The 19,185-nt window shown below is 45.4% G+C and overlaps 1 protein-coding gene across 1 annotated transcript in view; it reads left to right on the top strand.

The window, feature by feature from the left end:
• The window catches only part of ARHGEF38 (Rho guanine nucleotide exchange factor 38), a 332,434-nt gene that overhangs the window by 304,659 nt on the left and 8,590 nt on the right, over positions 1-19,185 (top strand). The window contains exons 12-13 of the mRNA XM_085641412.1: positions 14,386-14,584; positions 18,417-18,679. Coding sequence (XP_085497538.1) covers positions 14,386-14,584; positions 18,417-18,679 — 462 coding nt within the window. The remainder of the gene's footprint in view (positions 1-14,385; positions 14,585-18,416; positions 18,680-19,185) is intronic.

Below are 19,185 nucleotides of genomic sequence, written 5' to 3'. Positions count from 1 at the left end.
GGGGACAACTTTGGTTTTCTTCCCCACGGGCCAGGGGCGATGATTGCAGAGCTGTCCTTAGGTGTCGGGTTTTTGTCACTGGGAGTGGTCGTGATAGATGAGGCCTGCAAACAGATGTTGCAGGTGGCATCGGTAAGTCCACAGCGGGGAGACCCCAGGTGGGCATAGAGTCTGGAGTGTCTGGGGACCCCCTTTCCCCCTTCAACTCGGGCTAGGGGGCTCCGGTGCAGTAGTGCTTTGGTAGTGTTGGTCTTTCGAAGTCTTGGAGCCTCACAGCTCAGTCTTTGGTACCTGCAAGATGCGAGGAAACAGCACCGCTGCTCCACAGGAGTTCCTGTGTCTTTAGAGAAGGACTGGCAGCCCTCTCAGGATTTGGAGGATCAGCAGCTTGCAGGGCGAGATGACTTTGGCGCAATTGTCAAATAAGTGGTGCCAAGTCGGTTGCTTCTTCTGCAGTTCTTGCCTTTGCTGCTCTTCAGACCTTCTTCTGCGTTTGGTCACCAGGATCAGATTCTCTGGTGCCAGGGGCTCCCCAAATGCTTCATTTAGGGGTCTTGGGGGAGTGTGCGGTAGTAACCAATAGGCTACATACCCTTGGGGTCACTAAGCCCCCTATAAGACCACTTCCTGGGGGAGGTGGTCCTAAACCTGTCCCAGAATTCCTGATTTTGCAATCAACTAGATGGCTAAATTTGAAAAGTCACCGCCACTTCAAGTAGCCCACCTTAGGGGTGGCACTTGCCTGAGGGTGGACACGCCTGTCTGACTAACTAATTTTCCCACCTGTACAGGTGCCAAATTACTCTGGACAAAGGGGAGTCCGCTTCTTCTCCAGTGAGAGAAACCGGATTTTCATACCAAAGGCATTAGGCCCTTTGAAGCTCCCTTGCCTTGGAATATTAATCTGCAGATCGTTCTATGGGATGCGGTGTACCATACCCCCTGCCCTAGCAGGCTTGGTTTAAGGCCCTCTGAGAGCAAAGGCTCTCACCTTTGAGGCTCAGAAACTCGTCTTCCGTCGCAGGCTAGTTAAAACCAGTCAGTCAGCACACCAGTAGCTGGTAATTTTTCAGGGGCACCTCCAAGGTTCCGTCTGTGTGCATTTATTAATAAATCCACCATTGACATCAGTGTGGGTTTATTACTATGAGAAGTTTGATATCAAACATCCCTATTGTCAGTGAAGCCATCATGCCTTTTTCATCAGTGCCCAGCACATGCTTTTAAAAATGGCTTCCCTGTTCACTTGTACTGGCAGCAATAGAACTGACTAGACGGGGCATACATGCTCATATGGGGATGCCCTCATGTGTAGTGTAGCGCACCCTGCCGTAGGGCTGTAAGGCCTGCCTTAGGGGTGAATTACTTGTACTTCATGCAGCGTTAGCCAGCATGGCACATAGGCTGTGTACCATGTTGTGTTTTCACTTTTATCTGCACCAATACACGCAGCCTGCAGCAGATGGTTTGAGCTTGGTGAGGGGTCCCTTAAGGTGGCACAATTCGTGCTGCAGCCCTTGGTACCCTCTTTAGTACCTCAGGCCCTAGGGTACCAGTGGTTCCCTTTACTGGGTACTTTCAGACGGAACTATAAGTATTGCCAATTGAAAGAACAATCGCACAGTTTTGGGAAAGATCTGGCACTGGGGACCTGGATAGCAGGAATCCAGTGCTCTTCCAGTCGAAATCACATCAAATACAGTAAAAACAAGCATTGGCATAGCCAATAGGTCTCGCTTTGGGACCTTATAAGTGTTTAGCCATGCAACAGTAGCATAACTAAATACTCATAAGGTCCCAAAATCGAGACCTACTGGCTATGCAAAGTGGCCGTGCGGCCGCAAAAGTGAAAGTAATCGCGGTAAAGCGCGGCGCACGCGCCCGCGCACATGCACTGTAGCTCTAGGCTGGCCTGGTAGCACTTTTTGGAGCCCTCTCAATAAGTCTCGCCAGACCAGCGCATGCGCTGGGTCAGGCGAGACCTAAAAAACTGGGGGGTGGCCATGTTGAAAAGGGCACTTTTCTATCTTCACCATACAGAGAAAAGTATGAAAGGACAAAACTTCACAAACTATCCATTACTCAAAGCAATTGTTTTCTCCCAATACTTGGTTCCTCCTTAAGGACTCCTGTCTCCACAACCAATAATCACAATACCGCCTCATCCCTGTGATACCCACTCTTCAATTTTCATATATCATCGAGCTAGGCACGGCCTTGTTGCTTAGTAAACTGGAATTGTTTTGTGAAACACTATCCTCTGTTTAGGATTATCAAAAGTGGGCATCATGAAAATAATGAAGCAGTGTCTAGTCTTTAAGAAGTCATTAGTCTGGATGCCTTTCACCACTGCTTTTGATTTTTGAAAATCACAATATTAATTGGGATAAGGATCTTCATCAAGATCATCTCATTGATGGTACAAACAGGGGAGTGTCTTTGCATGGAAATGTTTCTGGGACTTAATTTTTATTAGCCTTAGAGATTTTGTTGGCAGCTTTAAAAATGGATATGCTTTGGGTAACAAAACTGGTTTTGATGTTGGTTTTTCTTTGATCTCTGGTTTTGTTAACAAAAACGCTTGTAGGGACTGACGGAAGCTTCTAGCTTGTACATGTTCTAGAACGAGTCAACGCCGTTCCAGTCATACTGATAAATTCTAGAGCTCTAGGTGAATTCCAACGTACTGGCTCCTGGTGAAGATCCTCTTAGTTTCTGAGAACTGTTTCTGTGTATAAACTAGAGTTAAAAGCTCTCATATGATTGCTAGTTGAGATTTTCATGTTTCTTGCCTTTCCTTCATCTATAGACCCCAACTGGCGACCACACTATCTCCTAATTGGGTGTGAAATCCAGTACTCCAGTGTTTTTGGGGCTATTTAGTCCTCAGTTCTCTTTATCTCCTATCTATTTTTATCAGACCGAGCAGGAATAATCTGCTCACTTTTCTTCAAATATAAAGTGACGAAGTCCAAAATCTGTCTTGTGATAGTTCCTCCAAGTGCCGTCTCACCTTTACTCACACACACTTTTTTATCTCTAGGACCAAAATACACCATGGAGAGGGAGCAGATTAATCTTTTCATTGGGAGTTATAGAGCCAGTTGCATTTTCACGGTCTCTTCCACTCCTAATTTAAACCGAGACAAGAACCTGGGCGAAGTGGGGAGGAAAGAGAAGGATGAGGGCTGTGTTTTTTGTGTGATGAAAGGGTGGTTTTATGGCAGGTTGGGACTCCGCACATTATGCTGCTACTAGTTGAACAGCTGTTAGGCTTGTAATTGGAAGTTTGTAGTTGTAGTTTGTGTTCACTATTTTCATTTTTTGGAAAGCAGGGAGATATGTGGTATCTAGGTTTTGTTCTGTGATATGAGTGAGAATGCGTATGCATGTGTTTATCTGCGTGTGCTTGTATCTGCATGGATGATTGTGAGGGGAGTATGATGGTGTGTTATACTCATATGAAAAAATACCCTGTCAATGTTCTTAGCACCTGTTATAAGGCTTTTGCTTGTATCTTTCTGAACTTCCCTGGAGTGGGTGTCGATCGTTGAGAAAATCTGCTTTGTTGATGTGTTCTGTACGGGGTATCTTACTTTATAGATTACACGTTACATTGCTGTGTGAGTGTCATTCATTAACTGGCCTACTTAAGGTTCAGGTTGCACTGGTCCCAAAAAGACCTTTATTCGCATTGAGAATAGATTGATTGGGCACGCCCTCTTGACTGATACATGTCATCCTTTTCAGTCTCTCACTTCATGAGCATCACTTGAGCAAGTAAGGCATCACTTTTTTTTAGGCGGCTTCCCCTGAAATAATTTCCAATCAAAAATGCAACTGTCCACATGATTCTCAGGAAAACCTTTACATTTTCCAGATTGCCAACAAGCTGGAGATTGCCTAGAGCCATAATAAGCCCTGAAACCCTTTCACTGTTGGTCGTGGTATGTGAATGATAGGCCCGGCACCTGCACCTCCAGCCCCAAAACCCCAGTGGTGCATAGTTTTATTTTGTGGCAAAGTAGCAAGTTGGTTATGAATATATTGCAATGTCAGTTCCAAAGTTAAATAATGTTTTACCGAAAAGCGTTTTCTCAGAATCAAGTCACAACCATATGATCCAATCAATCAATAAACGTCTTGATCAAACACCATAGAGCCAACACGTGTTTTGCGGTAACTGTCTTTGCCAAGGCAGGAGATTGTACGTTTAGTGCGCTGGAATCTGGCTCTCGTGGTCTGTATTCTATATCACAGAATGCCTAAGTCAAGGCCGTGTCAGATGTCACAGAGACTATTTCTGGCAAGCTGGAGGGTAGGGGCTGTCACCTGGATGCCCCCTACCTTTAAAGGTCAGTTTGAAAACCTTTTGACCAAATACATGACTCGTGGATTGTTGAGCCATATCCAGTGACCAGAATGTGGTGACCAACTTGCTAGGTTCCTTAATACAGAAGTCTGTGAAGGGACCGCTTTCCAGTATGGGCCTGTTTCTGTGGTAGCCAGCTCGTTCAATTTGAGGTCAATCTTTATCTAGCAAAAACGTCTCCTTCACATGGTTAGGCCTGTTTACGTTTCTGAAGAAACAGTCGCCAGTGATATCAGATTGCCAGTTTCTCCAGTCTTCTCAGCCAAATCAAGATTTTAGTAAAAGGCCAAACTATATTGGGCAGTTTATCCTTACATTCTCTCAAGGACCAGTTGATCCCTTGCTTTGGATCTTTCAAAATCCCTGTGGTTAGTTAGTTTGCCCTCTAGGGACCATCTTGGGCATTCTGCTTTAGGACATCCCCTGACCACCTTGTCTAGGGGTTTTCTAATTCTGCTGCTCACACACACTAGGCAACCTTGGCCGCCATAGTCCATTCTGAGGACTGCTAGTGATGGATATCTTCTGGATCCAGCATGCCCAGAGGTTTCCTAATTCCCAAAACCACTTCTACAGGGTTAATGTTCACGCTGGACACTTTGTGCCACCTTCTGCACACTATGATCTGCTGGGACTCACCGGAGTTGTCCTCCTGATCCTATTTCTTTCCTGTCATCAAGGTCTCCTGGTTGGGGTTCCAGACCTTCCTCTGAGAGGTCACTCCCAGCGTGAGCTTCATCCACCCGTTTCTCCACAGTGCTTGCATGCCTTTTAAGGAAAGCCTGTCTAAGGCATTAAAAGGCATCAGCGGGAGGGGAGGCTCTTACACTTTTGTCTTTTGCCTTTCATTATATTCTTTGAGTTCCCGGAGGTTCAGAATATCAAAAAGTCCCAAAGCCTTACCCCGCCAGGGAGTATGTGCAGCGACTGGCCACTGGAAGCAAGATTTGCCTGCTAAGGGGCTACAGGGCTGGCAAGATGGTCTTTTGCAGGAATGTGTCAATAGCATTCATAAACTCCTGATCAATGGGGAGTAGGGTTTGTTCCTCACATTCTAATGCCTCGATTCCCCTCTCCCGCAACCTGCCATGTTGTTCCACAGAAGTTATCATTTATACTGGCCTTTTATGCTTTAATTCCTGTACTTTCTACCCAGTAATATACAGCTTGAGGTGGATACTCCTTGTAAAGAACCATCCTTGGATATAGAGGGCACCTCTAAAACCCCTTCAAATTGAAGCGCTTCAGCCTTGCTGTAAAGAGTAATGAAAAAGACCAGCCTGAGCCTCGTGATTCTCCCGAATCGCTCTGGTGTTCACGCAATATGCGCCCTGAATTTAAAAAAATATATTTTTTAACTCTTTTTCTTAAACACATCAAACATGCTTCAGATCAGCAGCATATAGTAGCGTACATTTGGTGGATTAACATATGCAACCATACCATACATTATACAATATAGTGCTCCTAGCAATCCGGGTCTGCGACCCATACAGCACAGACTACCACCCACCTTAAAGCTTCTGCAGGAGACATGTACACTCTTTATATTACGAAACACTAACATCTGTACTTTGCCCAGGCCCCCCATATCCTGTCCCATTTACATGGGCAGGCCCTACTCTGGCAGATTGATTGTTCTGCCCTGTAGCATCAGTCCATGTCCCTCTTCCATGATTCCAGTGATGGGGGTTCCCTGTTTCTTTTAGCCACCCCACCTGCCGGGGCCAGCCAAGTCTTAGCCCATTGAGGCCATATCATTTCTCCCGTTACTCCCAGGATGTGCCACCTTGGCTCTGCCGGGACCATCTCTCCCACCAATGCTGTCATTACTCGGGACAGACCCTCCCAAAACTGTTGGATTTTAGGGCAGGACCACAGTTTACAGAAAAATGTCCCTTTCTTACCACAGCCCCTCGCACAGCAAATAGCTTTATCGATCATGGGGTCTAGGAGGAGTCTGTCCTCGAGGGGTGCATACTCTGGTACCAGGTCCCCTTCCTTCATGTGGCAGTGTAGTGCGTGTCGTAGCTGACGATATCAGAGAAACTCCCTTGCCCCCATTTGGAAATCTGTTCTCAGGGTGGCAAATTCGATTATTTTCCCCCCCTTCCAGACATCGCCCAGTCGGTCAATTCCTATAAGGCTCCATATCCGGAAGCCCTCCAGCTGCTTCACTTCTCCTAGGCAATCCGCTTCCCACAGGGACGTCTGCTTGGTAAGGTTGGTCTCCCAGCCTGTCATCTTAGTTGCCTTACACCATTCTTCGATAACTGTCAGTGTGTGTATTGGCAGTGTAGTGCGTGTCGTAGCTGACGATATCAGAGAAACTCCCCTGCCCCCATTTGGAAATCTGTTCTCAGGGTGGCAAATTCGATTATTTTCCCCCCCTTCCAGACATCGCCCAGTCGGTCAATTCCTATAAGGCTCCATATCCGGAAGCCCTCCAACTGCTTCACTTCTCCTAGGCAATCCGCTTCCCACAGGGGCGTCTGCTTGGTAAGGTTGGTCTCCCAGCCTGTCATCTTAGTTGCCTTACACCATTCTTCGATAACTGTCAGTGTGTGTATTGGCAGATGTGTATTACCTCACCCTTTCCGATATAACTCAGTCAGGTAACTACCATTACTCATTGCCCATCGGTCCACTCTATATGCTGGTTCTTCAAGCGGTGCGAACACCCAGCCATTAATATTAATAAGTTGAGAGGCCCAGTAATATTTCCTAATGTCCGGAACAGCCAATCCCCCTTCATATATTCCTTTCTGAAGCTTCCTAAGTGCAAGCCTGGTGTTGCCCCTCCTCCCCCCCAGCCGAGCACGCTGCTCGGACTCTATCACTCGGAAAAAATGTCTTTGGTATCTGATACGGGGTATTCTGTATTACATATAGCAAGCGTGGGAGGGACATCATTTTGAATAAGACCGCTCTTCCCATAAGGGAGACCAGCAGTCGCCTCCAATGTGACGCATCCTCCTTCAATCTGTCTAATTGCGCCTGTACGTTTAACCTCTTGTAACGCCCTGAATTTTTATAAGCCGATTTAGAATTGAAATTTCCGCTGCAAATTCGGAGTACTGGGACTGGCAACTCATCTCCTCTTCTACTCTAGAAATGGACATCAACAAGACTCGTGGGAGAGAGAGTGTACTTAGTTCGCATATTGCCTGTAGCGCAGCTGAAGCTCTACCACACTCCGATAACAGTCCACATTACTCCTGCATGTTTTCCAGCCGGGCTCTGCTCGGCTTCTATCTAGTGGAATGGCAGGAGGTCTTGGAGTTTTACAATCCTCCCAACCACCTTGGTCGGAACACCAGCAGTGCGTGAGCCACCCCAATTTCAGAGTAGAAAGCACAGAAAATAAAACGAACCAATGTTCCAAATAAAAATATATATCTCAAAGGTTAATTCAACATCTCTGAAACACTCGAAGTGTTGCCGATCCTTCCTACCACGTTATAAATCATTATGAAACCGTAACCAAGAAAAAACTCTTTCTTTGCTGCTCAGCAGTCAGATAAGTTCAAGTGCATTTTCTTGCAGATTGTTTTATATGGATTACTGAGATACGGATTGGTGGACTAATGTTTGCTTCAAGAACTCATGGGAGTTGTAGTCTTTGTGTTATGGTATTGTAGGTTTTGGGCTGCTGAGAAAATAAAATGGAGAAAGAGATGCATGATGTGTGCTGACATAGAATCTGTTATTAAAAAAGTGTAGTGCTATTCCATTTATATAATTCTTACTACCCCTATGTGGGGTGCGGAAGGGATTCCCCACATGAGTCACATTTCACCGTGCAGGGTGTGTTAACTTTGCTTACAGTACTTAGATATTGACTCCAGTGTTGATCTGACAATAATCCAATCACCCCCAGCCCATTGAGCGACTGTCTTGTTTGCAATTGAAAGTTCCCTGAAGTGTGGATAAGGGATCAGAATGTATATTTTCTTATGTTTTCAGAATATTTAAATTGACGGGAGTAAATTCAGAGATTTTTTCAGAGTTGGAGTCCACGTGCAAATGTTTTATGAGTACCCACAAATTTGTTTGTAGGGTTGGACCAACTTTTACAGAAGTATGTTCTAAGGAAACCGCTCGAACCTGCCTTTGTAACCAAATCTGCTCACCCAAAAATGTTTTCCGGTACTGGCAGAATTTCCATATGAGCATATCCCATATGAGCATATCACCCTTGCAATGGGAACATCTCATAATTCTCAAATGCACTTACTCATGCAAATAAGATGAACCTGGCTGCGCTACTAACTTTGGGACTCGAGTCCTTGGTGGAGAAGGCTGCTCCGGCCCCAGTGCTGAGAAACTTGTGTCTTTGATTAGGACTCTAAGGTGTTAATTTCCTTAAGGTGGGCCAAAGGGTCAAGTATATGTGTTCATATTTAAAGCTTTGCCGATCCATCCTGCCTACGCCCAGCCACTATAAACCTTCCATACGTTATTATTTTCTTCATAGTGAATGTCAAGTTTTTCCAGTCCACTTGAATTTTTGTGGTTACTTCATTGAGTAAAAACCAAAGGAAATGATGGACGGAGTGTTGAACATTGCAAGCACTCACCCCCAGTCAACTGATCTGGGTTTAATCCATCACCGTTCTTTAGCCCACTCTGCCACCCCAGTTCAGACATGGCCATATGCAAATCAGTCTGACCCTGTGCCTCATGGGAACAGTTCAGCCCGAACTGCCAAGCCATGTCTTTCCTGGACCGGAAACAAGCTTCCTAGGAGCGGTTTCTGGCATTTCAGCCGTCTTCAGCCAGGCTTGCTTGAATCCAGTGGCAAAGTGAGCAAGGGACTCACGTCTGAGCATACCCTGCCAACTTATGGCGAACAAAGCAAAAACCAAAGGAAATGATGGACGGAGTGTTGAACATTGCAAGCACTCACCCCCAGTCAACTGATCTGGGTTTAATCCATCACCGTTCTTTAGCCCACTCTGCCACCCCAGTTCAGACATGGCCATATGCAAATCAGTCTGACCCTGTGCCTCATGGGAACAGTTCAGCCCGAACTGCCAAGCCATGTCTTTCCTGGACCGGAAACAAGCTTCCTAGGACCGGTTTCTGGCATTTCAGCCGTCTTCAGCCAGGTTTGCTTGAATCCAGTGGCAAAGTGAGCAAGGGACTCACGTCTGAGCATACCCTGCCAACTTATGGCGAACAAAGCAAAAATCAAAGGAAATGATGGACGGAGTGTTGAACATTGCAAGCACTCACCCCCAGTCAACTGATCTGGGTTTAATCCATCACCGTTCTTTAGCCCACTCTGCCACCCCAGTTCAGACATGGCCATATGCAAATCAGTCTGACCCTGTGCCTCATGGGAACAGTTCAGCCCGAACTGCCAAGCCATGTCTTTCCTGGACCGGAAACAAGCTTCCTAGGACCGGTTTCTGGCATTTCAGCCGTCTTCAGCCAGGCTTGCTTGAATCCAGTGGCAAAGTGAGCAAGCGACTCACGTCTGAGCATACCCTGCCAACTTATGGCGAACAAAGCAAAAACCAAAGGAAATGATGGACGGAGTGTTGAACATTGCAAGCACTCACCCCCAGTCAACTGATCTGGGTTTAATCCATCACCGTTCTTTAGCCCACTCTGCCACCCCAGTTCAGACATGGCCATATGCAAATCAGTCTGACCCTGTGCCTCATGGGAACAGTTCAGCCCGAACTGCCAAGCCATGTCTTTCCTGGACCGGAAACAAGCTTCCTAGGACCGGTTTCTGGCATTTCAGCCGTCTTCAGCCAGGCTTGCTTGAATCCAGTGGCAAAGTGAGCAAGGGACTCACGTCTGAGCATACCCTGCCAACTTATGGCGAACAAAGCAAAAACCAAAGGAAATGATGGACGGAGTGTTGAACATTGCAAGCACTCACCCCCAGTCAACTGATCTGGGTTTAATCCATCACCGTTCTTTAGCCCACTCTGCCACCCCAGTTCAGACATGGCCATATGCAAATCAGTCTGACCCTGTGCCTCATGGGAACAGTTCAGCCCGAACTGCCAAGCCATGTCTTTCCTGCACCGGAAACAAGCTTCCTAGGAGCGGTTTCTGGCATTTCAGCCGTCTTCAGCCAGGCTTGCTTGAATCCAGTGGCAAAGTGAGCAAGGGACTCACGTCTGAGCATACCCTGCCAACTTATGGCGAACAAAGCAAAAACCAAAGGAAATGATGGACGGAGTGTTGAACATTGCAAGCACTCACCCCCAGTCAACTGATCTGGGTTTAATCCATCACCGTTCTTTAGCCCACTCTGCCACCCCAGTTCAGACATGGCCATATGCAAATCAGTCTGACCCTGTGCCTCATGGGAACAGTTCAGCCCGAACTGCCAAGCCATGTCTTTCCTGGACCGGAAACAAGCTTCCTAGGACCGGTTTCTGGCATTTCAGCCGTCTTCAGCCAGGCTTGCTTGAATCCAGTGGCAAAGTGAGCAAGGGACTCGCGTCTGAGCATACCCTGCCAACTTATGGCGAATAAAGCAGGGTATGCTCAGACGTGAGTCCCTTGCTCACTTTGCCACTGGATTCAAGCAAGCCTGGCTGAAGACGGTTGAAATGCCAGAAACCGGTCCTAGGAAGCTTGTTTCCGGTCCAGGGAAGACATGGCTTGGCAGTTCGGGCTGGACTGTTCCCATGAGGCACAGGGTCAGACTGATTTGCATATGGCCATGTCTGAACTGGGGTGGCAGAGTGGGCTAAAGAATGGTGATGGATTAAACCCAGATCAGTTGACTGGGGGTGAGTGCTTGCAATGTTCAACACTCCGTCCATCATTTCCTTTGGTTTTTGCTTTTTTTGCCATAAGTTGGCAGGGTATGCTCAGACGTGAGTTCCTTGCTCACTTTGCCACTGGATTCAAGCAAGCCTGGCTGAAGACGGCTGAAATGCCAGAAACCGGTCCTAGGAAGCTTGTTTCCGGTCCAGGGAAGACATGGCTTGGCAGTTCGGGCTGGACTGTTCCCATGAGGCACAGGGTCAGACTGATTTGCATATGGCCATGTCTGAACTGGGGTGGCAGAGTGGGCTAAAGAATGGTGATGGATTAAACCCAGATCAGTTGACTGGGGGTGAGTGCTTGCAATGTTCAACACTCCGTCCATCATTTCCTTTGGTTTTTGCTTTGTTTGCCATAAGTTGGCAGGGTATGCTCAGACGTGAGTCCCTTGCTCACTTTGCCACTGGATTCAAGCAAGCCTGGCTGAAGACGGCTGAAATGCCAGAAACCGGTCCTAGGAAGCTTGTTTCCGGTCCAGGGAAGACATGGCTTGGCAGTTCGGGCTGGACTGTTCCCATGAGGCACAGGGTCAGGTCAGACTGATTTGCATATGGCCATGTCTGAACTGGGGTGGCAGAGTGGGCTAAAGAATGGTGATGGATTAAACCCAGATCAGTTGACTGGGGGTGAGTGCTTGCAATGTTCAACACTCCGTCCATCATTTCCTTTGGTTTTTGCCCTACTTCATTGAGTAGTCAGTATTTTGAAGCAACTTAGAAAACACTAAAATATCTTTTGCCCGTAATCGTTTCCAATTGTAGTGTCAAAAGGAAGAAACAGGGATGTCATGATGTAAACCTCTTTAACCCCTTCCCTGCGGGGGTAATTCCCCCACAGTGCGGGGGGGGTCCGCGGCGCCGCTGTGCACGTGACGGGCTCAGCTCGTCATGACTCACAGTGGAGCTGTGCTCATGACGAGCTGAGCTCGTCACGACCCCTCCCACTGATTAATTCTCCCGCACAGGTGGGGAATTTATCGTGCGTGGGCGGGCCGCGGCCGTTATGACGAGCTGAGCTCGTCATGAGCACAGCTCCACTGTGACTCATGACGAGCTGAGCTCGTCATGAGCATGGAAGGGGTTGATAAAGCTTAATAATCTAAAAATATTTAAAAATGGGATTAATGGAAGAAATAGCTCTACTTTCGCTGCTACATTGGAGCTATCGATTTTAAATCACAGAGACAATCTCCTTGGTCCTCAAACCCTCATTAAAACATTTTAACTGTGAATCTGCAAATAAGCAACGTTTGTCCGTTTTCTAAAAGATGGAAAAACGGTACATTGGTCTCGGGTCCGAATTAACAGTCAGTGTTTTCGCTTGCTTAAATCCTGAGATGTGAGTGCAGTTCACACTGTGTGCGCACACACATAGGTGACGCAGAATCTGCACTCTAGGCATAGCTATGGGTCTGGATGGCTGCATGTGTGATCTCGGAAGGGTGTGCATGCAAGTGGGCCAGTGGTTACATGCCGGCACGGGTGGATTGTGCTTTGAAGAGTACTTTCAGTAGCAGAGCAGGATTATCTACGTGTGGTAAATGCAGCCATCTCCGGTCCACCTGAAAACCGCGGTAGCCTAGTGATCTCCATCGAGCATGAGGCGCTGTGCATATTTGTGTATGGAAGTCCTGACTATGCACTCTGTGTTGTAGATCCTACAATCAGGTTCCTCACCTTCGGTCCATTAAAACCACATCCATCTCAGTTTTCAGAAGGACTGCTATCCACATAAATCAGATCATTTAGATTCACTGCCCGCAGATGGGGTATTCCAAAAATGTGTCTTGAATCTCGATCTGGCCGCCTTGCTCCCACATTCAGTATGCATGCTCTAGCAAGCAGGGTCTATGATGTCCCACCCAGTATCTGCTGCACCCAGACTCCAGCCCGGTACACACTGTTGTGTGTAATCCACTTCTGATATTTGTGATCACGGAGTAGCAAGAACATTGCAACCAGATTTGCTGTCAAGTGCAACCAATGAGCAGTGCGCAGTGACGTAAAGTTTTGGGCACGATCATTGAATGAGCAGAATGAATGAATAGTTCTTGCAATGCAAGAACAACAACACTGACAATGTGCGAGAGGGTATATTGCATATGATAATGATTTACATGGGATGGAGACTGATTAGGAAGAGGGGCGCTGGGAAGAGGGGTGTTGCATAGGGGAGCAATAGTCAGCCATGTTCGATCTGAAGTTTGAGAACAAGGGCTCAAGTGTGATTTATAAAATTGGAAGAGAGAGACTGCTCGCAGATCCATTGGTGTAATGCAAAATGACAGGGCCCCCTCTGTAAAACGTAATGAAAAGCCCTCGACTTGCCCATATTTCACAGATTGTCATTGACCTTGGGATAAATGGGGGCCTCCGAAGGAATGGGGGGCCCATGAAGAGTTGGTGCCCCCCCCCCCTCCACCGCAGGGGCCTGTGTAGCGTACGTGCCCAGATCAGTCTGCAGTTTCCCAGTTGAGATGTCCCAGTAGGCAAAGAAGGAGAATCTGGAAAGGCAGAAAGGGGTTAACAAATAACTAGGATCTTGTGATTGGCAGAGCGTAGGTGTTATGAGAGGATGTGTGGGATGAAGGGGTGAGAGATGCAGGTTATAGCTGCGAAGCTTAGCCTTGAGCACCACTGTTCATAGTGGGCATTAGACTCCATTTTTGCAGTAGCGTATCACAGGTGGCAATGCCACATTCATCTGAAATGATCAAATTAGCGGCCACAAAACGTATCCACAGAGGCCGAGAGTCACAAGCCTTATCAGCATTTTCTTTTTACAGTGAAGATAGTCACAGTACTTAGCAACTTTGAAGGGTGCAGGATGCTACTAATCCGGTCAAAATTGATTAGCGGTCACTAACATTTTAATGCCTTTTACCTAGACAAGACTCACTTCACATGCTCTTATGTATGTTTTTTCGGAACAAATTGCTTCTACGGAGAACAAAACAGACTTCTTGCCACTTTGCACGAACTGGTTATTGTTGTGTTGTGTAGAAAACACAGGAAATTCTTTTTTTGTTATTGGAATCTGCTGATGGTTATTAAGTGCATTAGTTTAAACTTCAGCATCAGACTGCTGCTTCAGAGCTTGTGACTGAGGATATGTGTGCCTTTGCCCAACACCTATAATAAAAGCAGGATCTTGTTCTGAGATATTGTCTTTGCCAAGGAACTGCACAAAATAACGTTTCCTTATTGTATTTAAAGCCTGAAAGCCCACGTCAAACTGAGAGCCAGAGATCCACGTTACTGTCTACTTACAGTGCGGAAAAGATTTACCAGGCGAAGCGCAAGTGCAATGCGACCCAGGAGCTGGATGTTGATCTATACGAAGGCGAGCTTGTGGCTCTCGTAGAAGAAAAGGATCCCATGGGAAGCACCAGCCGGTGGTTTGTGGACACAGGAGGTGTGTATTTGCTCACATTTCCAAATATTGACTTTCTGTTGGGCTGTAATATTGCTTTTCTTCTTTTCTGGTCACGTTGGAGTCACAACCAAGCAATATCTGCTTCACTTTGAAGAACCACTATTCCCCCCCATTGTGTTTATATATGTAAACAGTGTAGGTAGCAACGGAGACAAAGGCACACATCGCGCAGTGTGCACTGCACACTGAGCAACATCTAAAAGCCGAACATCCTTTGTAATCAATGTTTCCACCTTCTCATATTCACACAAGACATCCCTTATGTTTAATAGTTGGAGAAGCTGACCTGGTGCCAGGAACAGTCAGGTGTGACCACTGCATTACCCACGGCTTAGCTCACTCTCCTTTTCCATAATGTACTTATGATTGTTGATAACGACTTACCAACCTAGCTTATAGCATGCGTTGCAGAACTACCTTTTTCCTTCGAACATTGAGAATGGCTATCTTCTGCTCAATATCTATATTTACATCTTACTGGAGAAGGTGTACTATGACTTTTGCAACAAAGATAATATCTAGTCCTCTTTGACTAAGCGTATTATTCTATTTTCAGTACAATAGGAGGGATCACACCGCGTTATGCCTTTCATTGTTTTCCCAGTTCATTAGTTTATACAATCTCATGGGTTGGGTTTGCAGCTCAGATGATCCGCCTCCCTCTACAGAGCTCCAGAGTAGTGAAATCCCTCCTCTACACACCAAGATTCACAATTTCTCAGTTTTGTGGAAAATTGATTGTCACGCTGTGAAACTGCACCCTCCACACGGAGACCCTATGTTCAGTAAACCACAAAAACCTAAATTACGATTGGCCGACTGAGCACGGTAAACGCACAGGAATCATAAAACTGAATCATTCTATTTTCATTGTTTGATAAAACTAAGTCATTGTGCTTTCGATAAGTTGTTTTACTGTAAAAATGGATTATCCTACCAACGTAAATCTCCACATAGTTTGGGAACTTCTGTTTGGGAAAAAATGTTTGGGGTTTCTTGTAACAAATATATTCACCTACAGAGTTGTGATGTGTGGATTTTATTTAGAGCCGTATGAGCGGACAATGTAAATGCTAATTTCGTGTTAATGGATTGCAATATTCAGTATAGTGGATGTACTGTGTAATCTAACATGTATAGAGGAATGAATCCACAGCTTTTATGCCCTGGTTAACTCGCATCACAAACTGCCTGGCTAGATGTTTTAAAATGGAGGTCATACACAAAAGGCCTACATGAGAGTAATGGCTTCATGTACAAAAGGTTTTTGTGGTCCCAAGGACTGTGATTTGGAAAACCACAGGATTTGCGATTACAAAATACCTTTTTGAGTGATGTTTAACACTCCTTTTGCGAATCGGAAAAGCCTTTCTAGTTTGCATAATGGGTTCTTTGACTCATTTTGTATTGTAATTAAGAATGGCATGAAAGGGATGTCTCCTCCTATTTGTCATGGGTAACAAAATGTATCTATGGTTTGGGACCGCCATTGAGGTCTCAAACCTTTGGAAAGTTACCATGTTAGGGTGGTAAAGGATTTGTTGTGGGTTGGCTTTCCCTTTGGGAACGGGTCTGTGTCGTCGGAGGGAGCAGATGGTGATCAAGGGGACCCAAATGAAAAACATGTTTTTTTAAACACACAACCTGTCCCTTTTAGGAATATGAACTATTCTAAAAAAAAAAAAAGAAAAGAAAAGTTTCCTGGTTGGGAATTCATGCGAAGGTTTACTTCCTCTTGCATGCCACCATTCTTGTGTCTGAAGCCGATTGCAAATAGTGATGACCCTCTCCTAATGGCCATTTGGCAGTCTGACCTGTTAATCCACAGGTCCCATCACAAAATTGTAATCCAGCTTCAAAAAGTTGATGTGCGTTTTCTTCCCACTCCCTGTGATCTGCCCGTAGGTATATTGAGCCCTAAATGGGTTTGTTTGTGTTTAAAACATTTATTATATCTAGATCAGACTGAGTGCGTGCATGGAGCTTTCTGCCAATCTACTAGTTTTGTTGTTAAAAACCATATAAGTAGGGTTGATTATCAAGTCCGATGATAACAAATTATTCTATTTTTTATAGTTTACAGTTTTTCACATACGCTATATGCTACTTTAATGAAGTTCTTATAAGAAGCCGATTTGAAACCAACATTCTCCCACGTGATAAGGCAGATGAGAACTGAGTTAATCACTTTAAGTTGGTCTGCGAATGTTAAATAGGTTGTTGCTACTTTAACAGTTGCCTCTTCACCTGGAACAGAATAGTGAACTATTTTCGACAAGATAAATGTAAGCTAGTACTACTGGTAGACCTACTATATTGCATCGCACCATTTATGTAGTGCTTACTACCCTTCTTTGGGGCGCTGAAGCACTGGCCTACATAAGTAGCATGCTACACCATGCACAGTGTACGGTTGAAAGAATAGTGTTTTTGTGTTGATCCTATGTGGGAAGTGTTTCCATCTGTACATGATGACCATGAGGTGTGGTTATCGTGTATGGGATGCAGCGCATACCAGTGTGTTGGATGATGAAGCGAAAGAGATAGATACACAGTGTTATGTTTTTTCAGTATGCTGTTCGCTTTGAACAGGTGTTCAGGGCCTGTTTATGGTATTCATATGATATAGTCTGCTTAGCTGGTTACTGCCCTGGGTTGTCCAATTTGAGATGTTGTGTATAGTTGTGGTCCTGAGATGGCATGGTTGGAGGGAGAGAGTAGTGGAGAGATCTGTGGGGATGGGCATTTTTATTATGATCCCATATCTGAGTGTCTAGGTGAGATGTGAAGAAGCGGTCAGATTGTATAGCTATTTTTGACCTGCAGTAAATAGACTGTATGAAAGTCCTCCAAAACTGTCCAGTAATGTGTGACAGATCTCTTCAGGTATTTCATGCCTGTTCATTTGGTGATATTTGATTTTTTTTTTCTGTACAGTGCTGGTGATAGAAAACCCTCATAGCAGATATGTATGATGTGAATTTAATAGGTATAAGTTACAATTTGTTGTGGACTACTTCGTATTGTGGTATTACTATAATTGTGAACCACAGCAGTTATATATGAAATCATATAACTATATAATGTTCTGGTGACCCATAGGCCAGCCCTTTCTTGCTGACCTGCATAATGAAAGGAGTTTGCTGGTTTGCAATTCGTGGGTTGTAAGCGGAGAATCGCACTTGAGGGTGTGACTGTTTTCTGAACTCTGTTGCCTGGTGGATCACAGTGTTCTGTTTGGTTTGTATTGCTTAGCCCTTTTCCTTGGGAGGCTCTGTGGACACTGCAGAGTGCCTTGAACATTGCCCTTATAGCTATAGGTGGCCAGTGGAGAGACTGCAGGACTGGGTTCATGCGTTCTCATGGGTGACAACAGAAAAGAAGCCTTGCAGCAGCATTTTGGGTGAGTTGTATTTCACGTATAGTGAATGTGGGTGTGCCAAGATAGTGTTAGCGTAGTCAAGCTTGGAGATTCCTAGCATGAGGATGGCTTGCAGTTTGTATTGCTATGCAAAGTATGGGGCGATGCGAAGTAGCGTTTTCATTGTATAGAAGGGACTCCTTTCGACATTGTTAGCATGAGGTATCAAGAATAAGTCTAAATCATGGCTACTCTTAGGTTTCTAACTTCTCTTAATGTTGTTGGAGGGACATCAAGTTCCTTAGGCAATGTAGCTGTAGGCTGGTAGTTTTGCCATTGTCCACATTTCATAATCTTGGTCTTTGTGTTGTTGCGCTTTGGATAGTTCTTCATCGTCCATGTGTTTATGGTTAACTAGATCTGTCTTGTTGTCTTTCTTTTTGCTTGCAGTTACCCGTGGTTATGTGTACTCCTCTTTCCTGAAACCCTACAATCCAGGAAAAAATCTAAAAGTGGTGACAGACTGTGGTTTCCATGATGATGATTTTGACAACATCAGTCTTTTTGTCTCGTTGCGGTCGCCCAGCGCTATAACCACAAAGATGCCAGGAGACTGTATCGATGACTATCCCTCTCCTTCTAATGGCTTGGGAGAAGCACCCGTCGCTAATGGAACAGAGGCAGATGGTTCTATTGAAGTGGATGATCAGCATGTAAGTATAGCTGCAACATATAAGTTTCTCTGAACTTCTTTTACAATAAAATATTCTCCACAACCAGTTAAAGCACCTGGTTTAAACACAACTTGATGCTCAAAATTCAAACTTAAGAAACAACTGTACAGAATTGTGCCCATTATAATTGTGTTAGTTTTGCGAGCAAATAATTTAGAGTGGCCTACCGTTTTCAATCTGTCAACATAGGAGCTTTGATTCAGTTTCATTGTTGACCACATGCTAATAGAGTACAAACTTGGCAGGCAAGGGCTCATAATTAATATGAAAGGGGGGGGTGGGTGGGTGGGTGAGTGAAAAGATAGATGTAAGGATGGATGAGTGAAAGAACAAATGGATGAGTGAAAGGGAGGGTGGATGGATGGATCAGTGAATGGATGAAAGCATAGATGGATCGATGAAAGGATGTATGTATGACTGAAATGGTGTATGGATGCATGATGGAAAAAGGATGGATGGACGAGTGAAAGAGTAGATGGATGTGT

Source organism: Triturus cristatus, chromosome 2_2, assembly GCF_964204655.1.
Source record: "Triturus cristatus chromosome 2_2, aTriCri1.1, whole genome shotgun sequence".
Taxonomy (NCBI): domain Eukaryota; kingdom Metazoa; phylum Chordata; class Amphibia; order Caudata; family Salamandridae; genus Triturus; species Triturus cristatus.
Note: the sequence above shows the minus strand (reverse complement) of the source record. Positions and strands in the feature narration are given on the sequence as shown.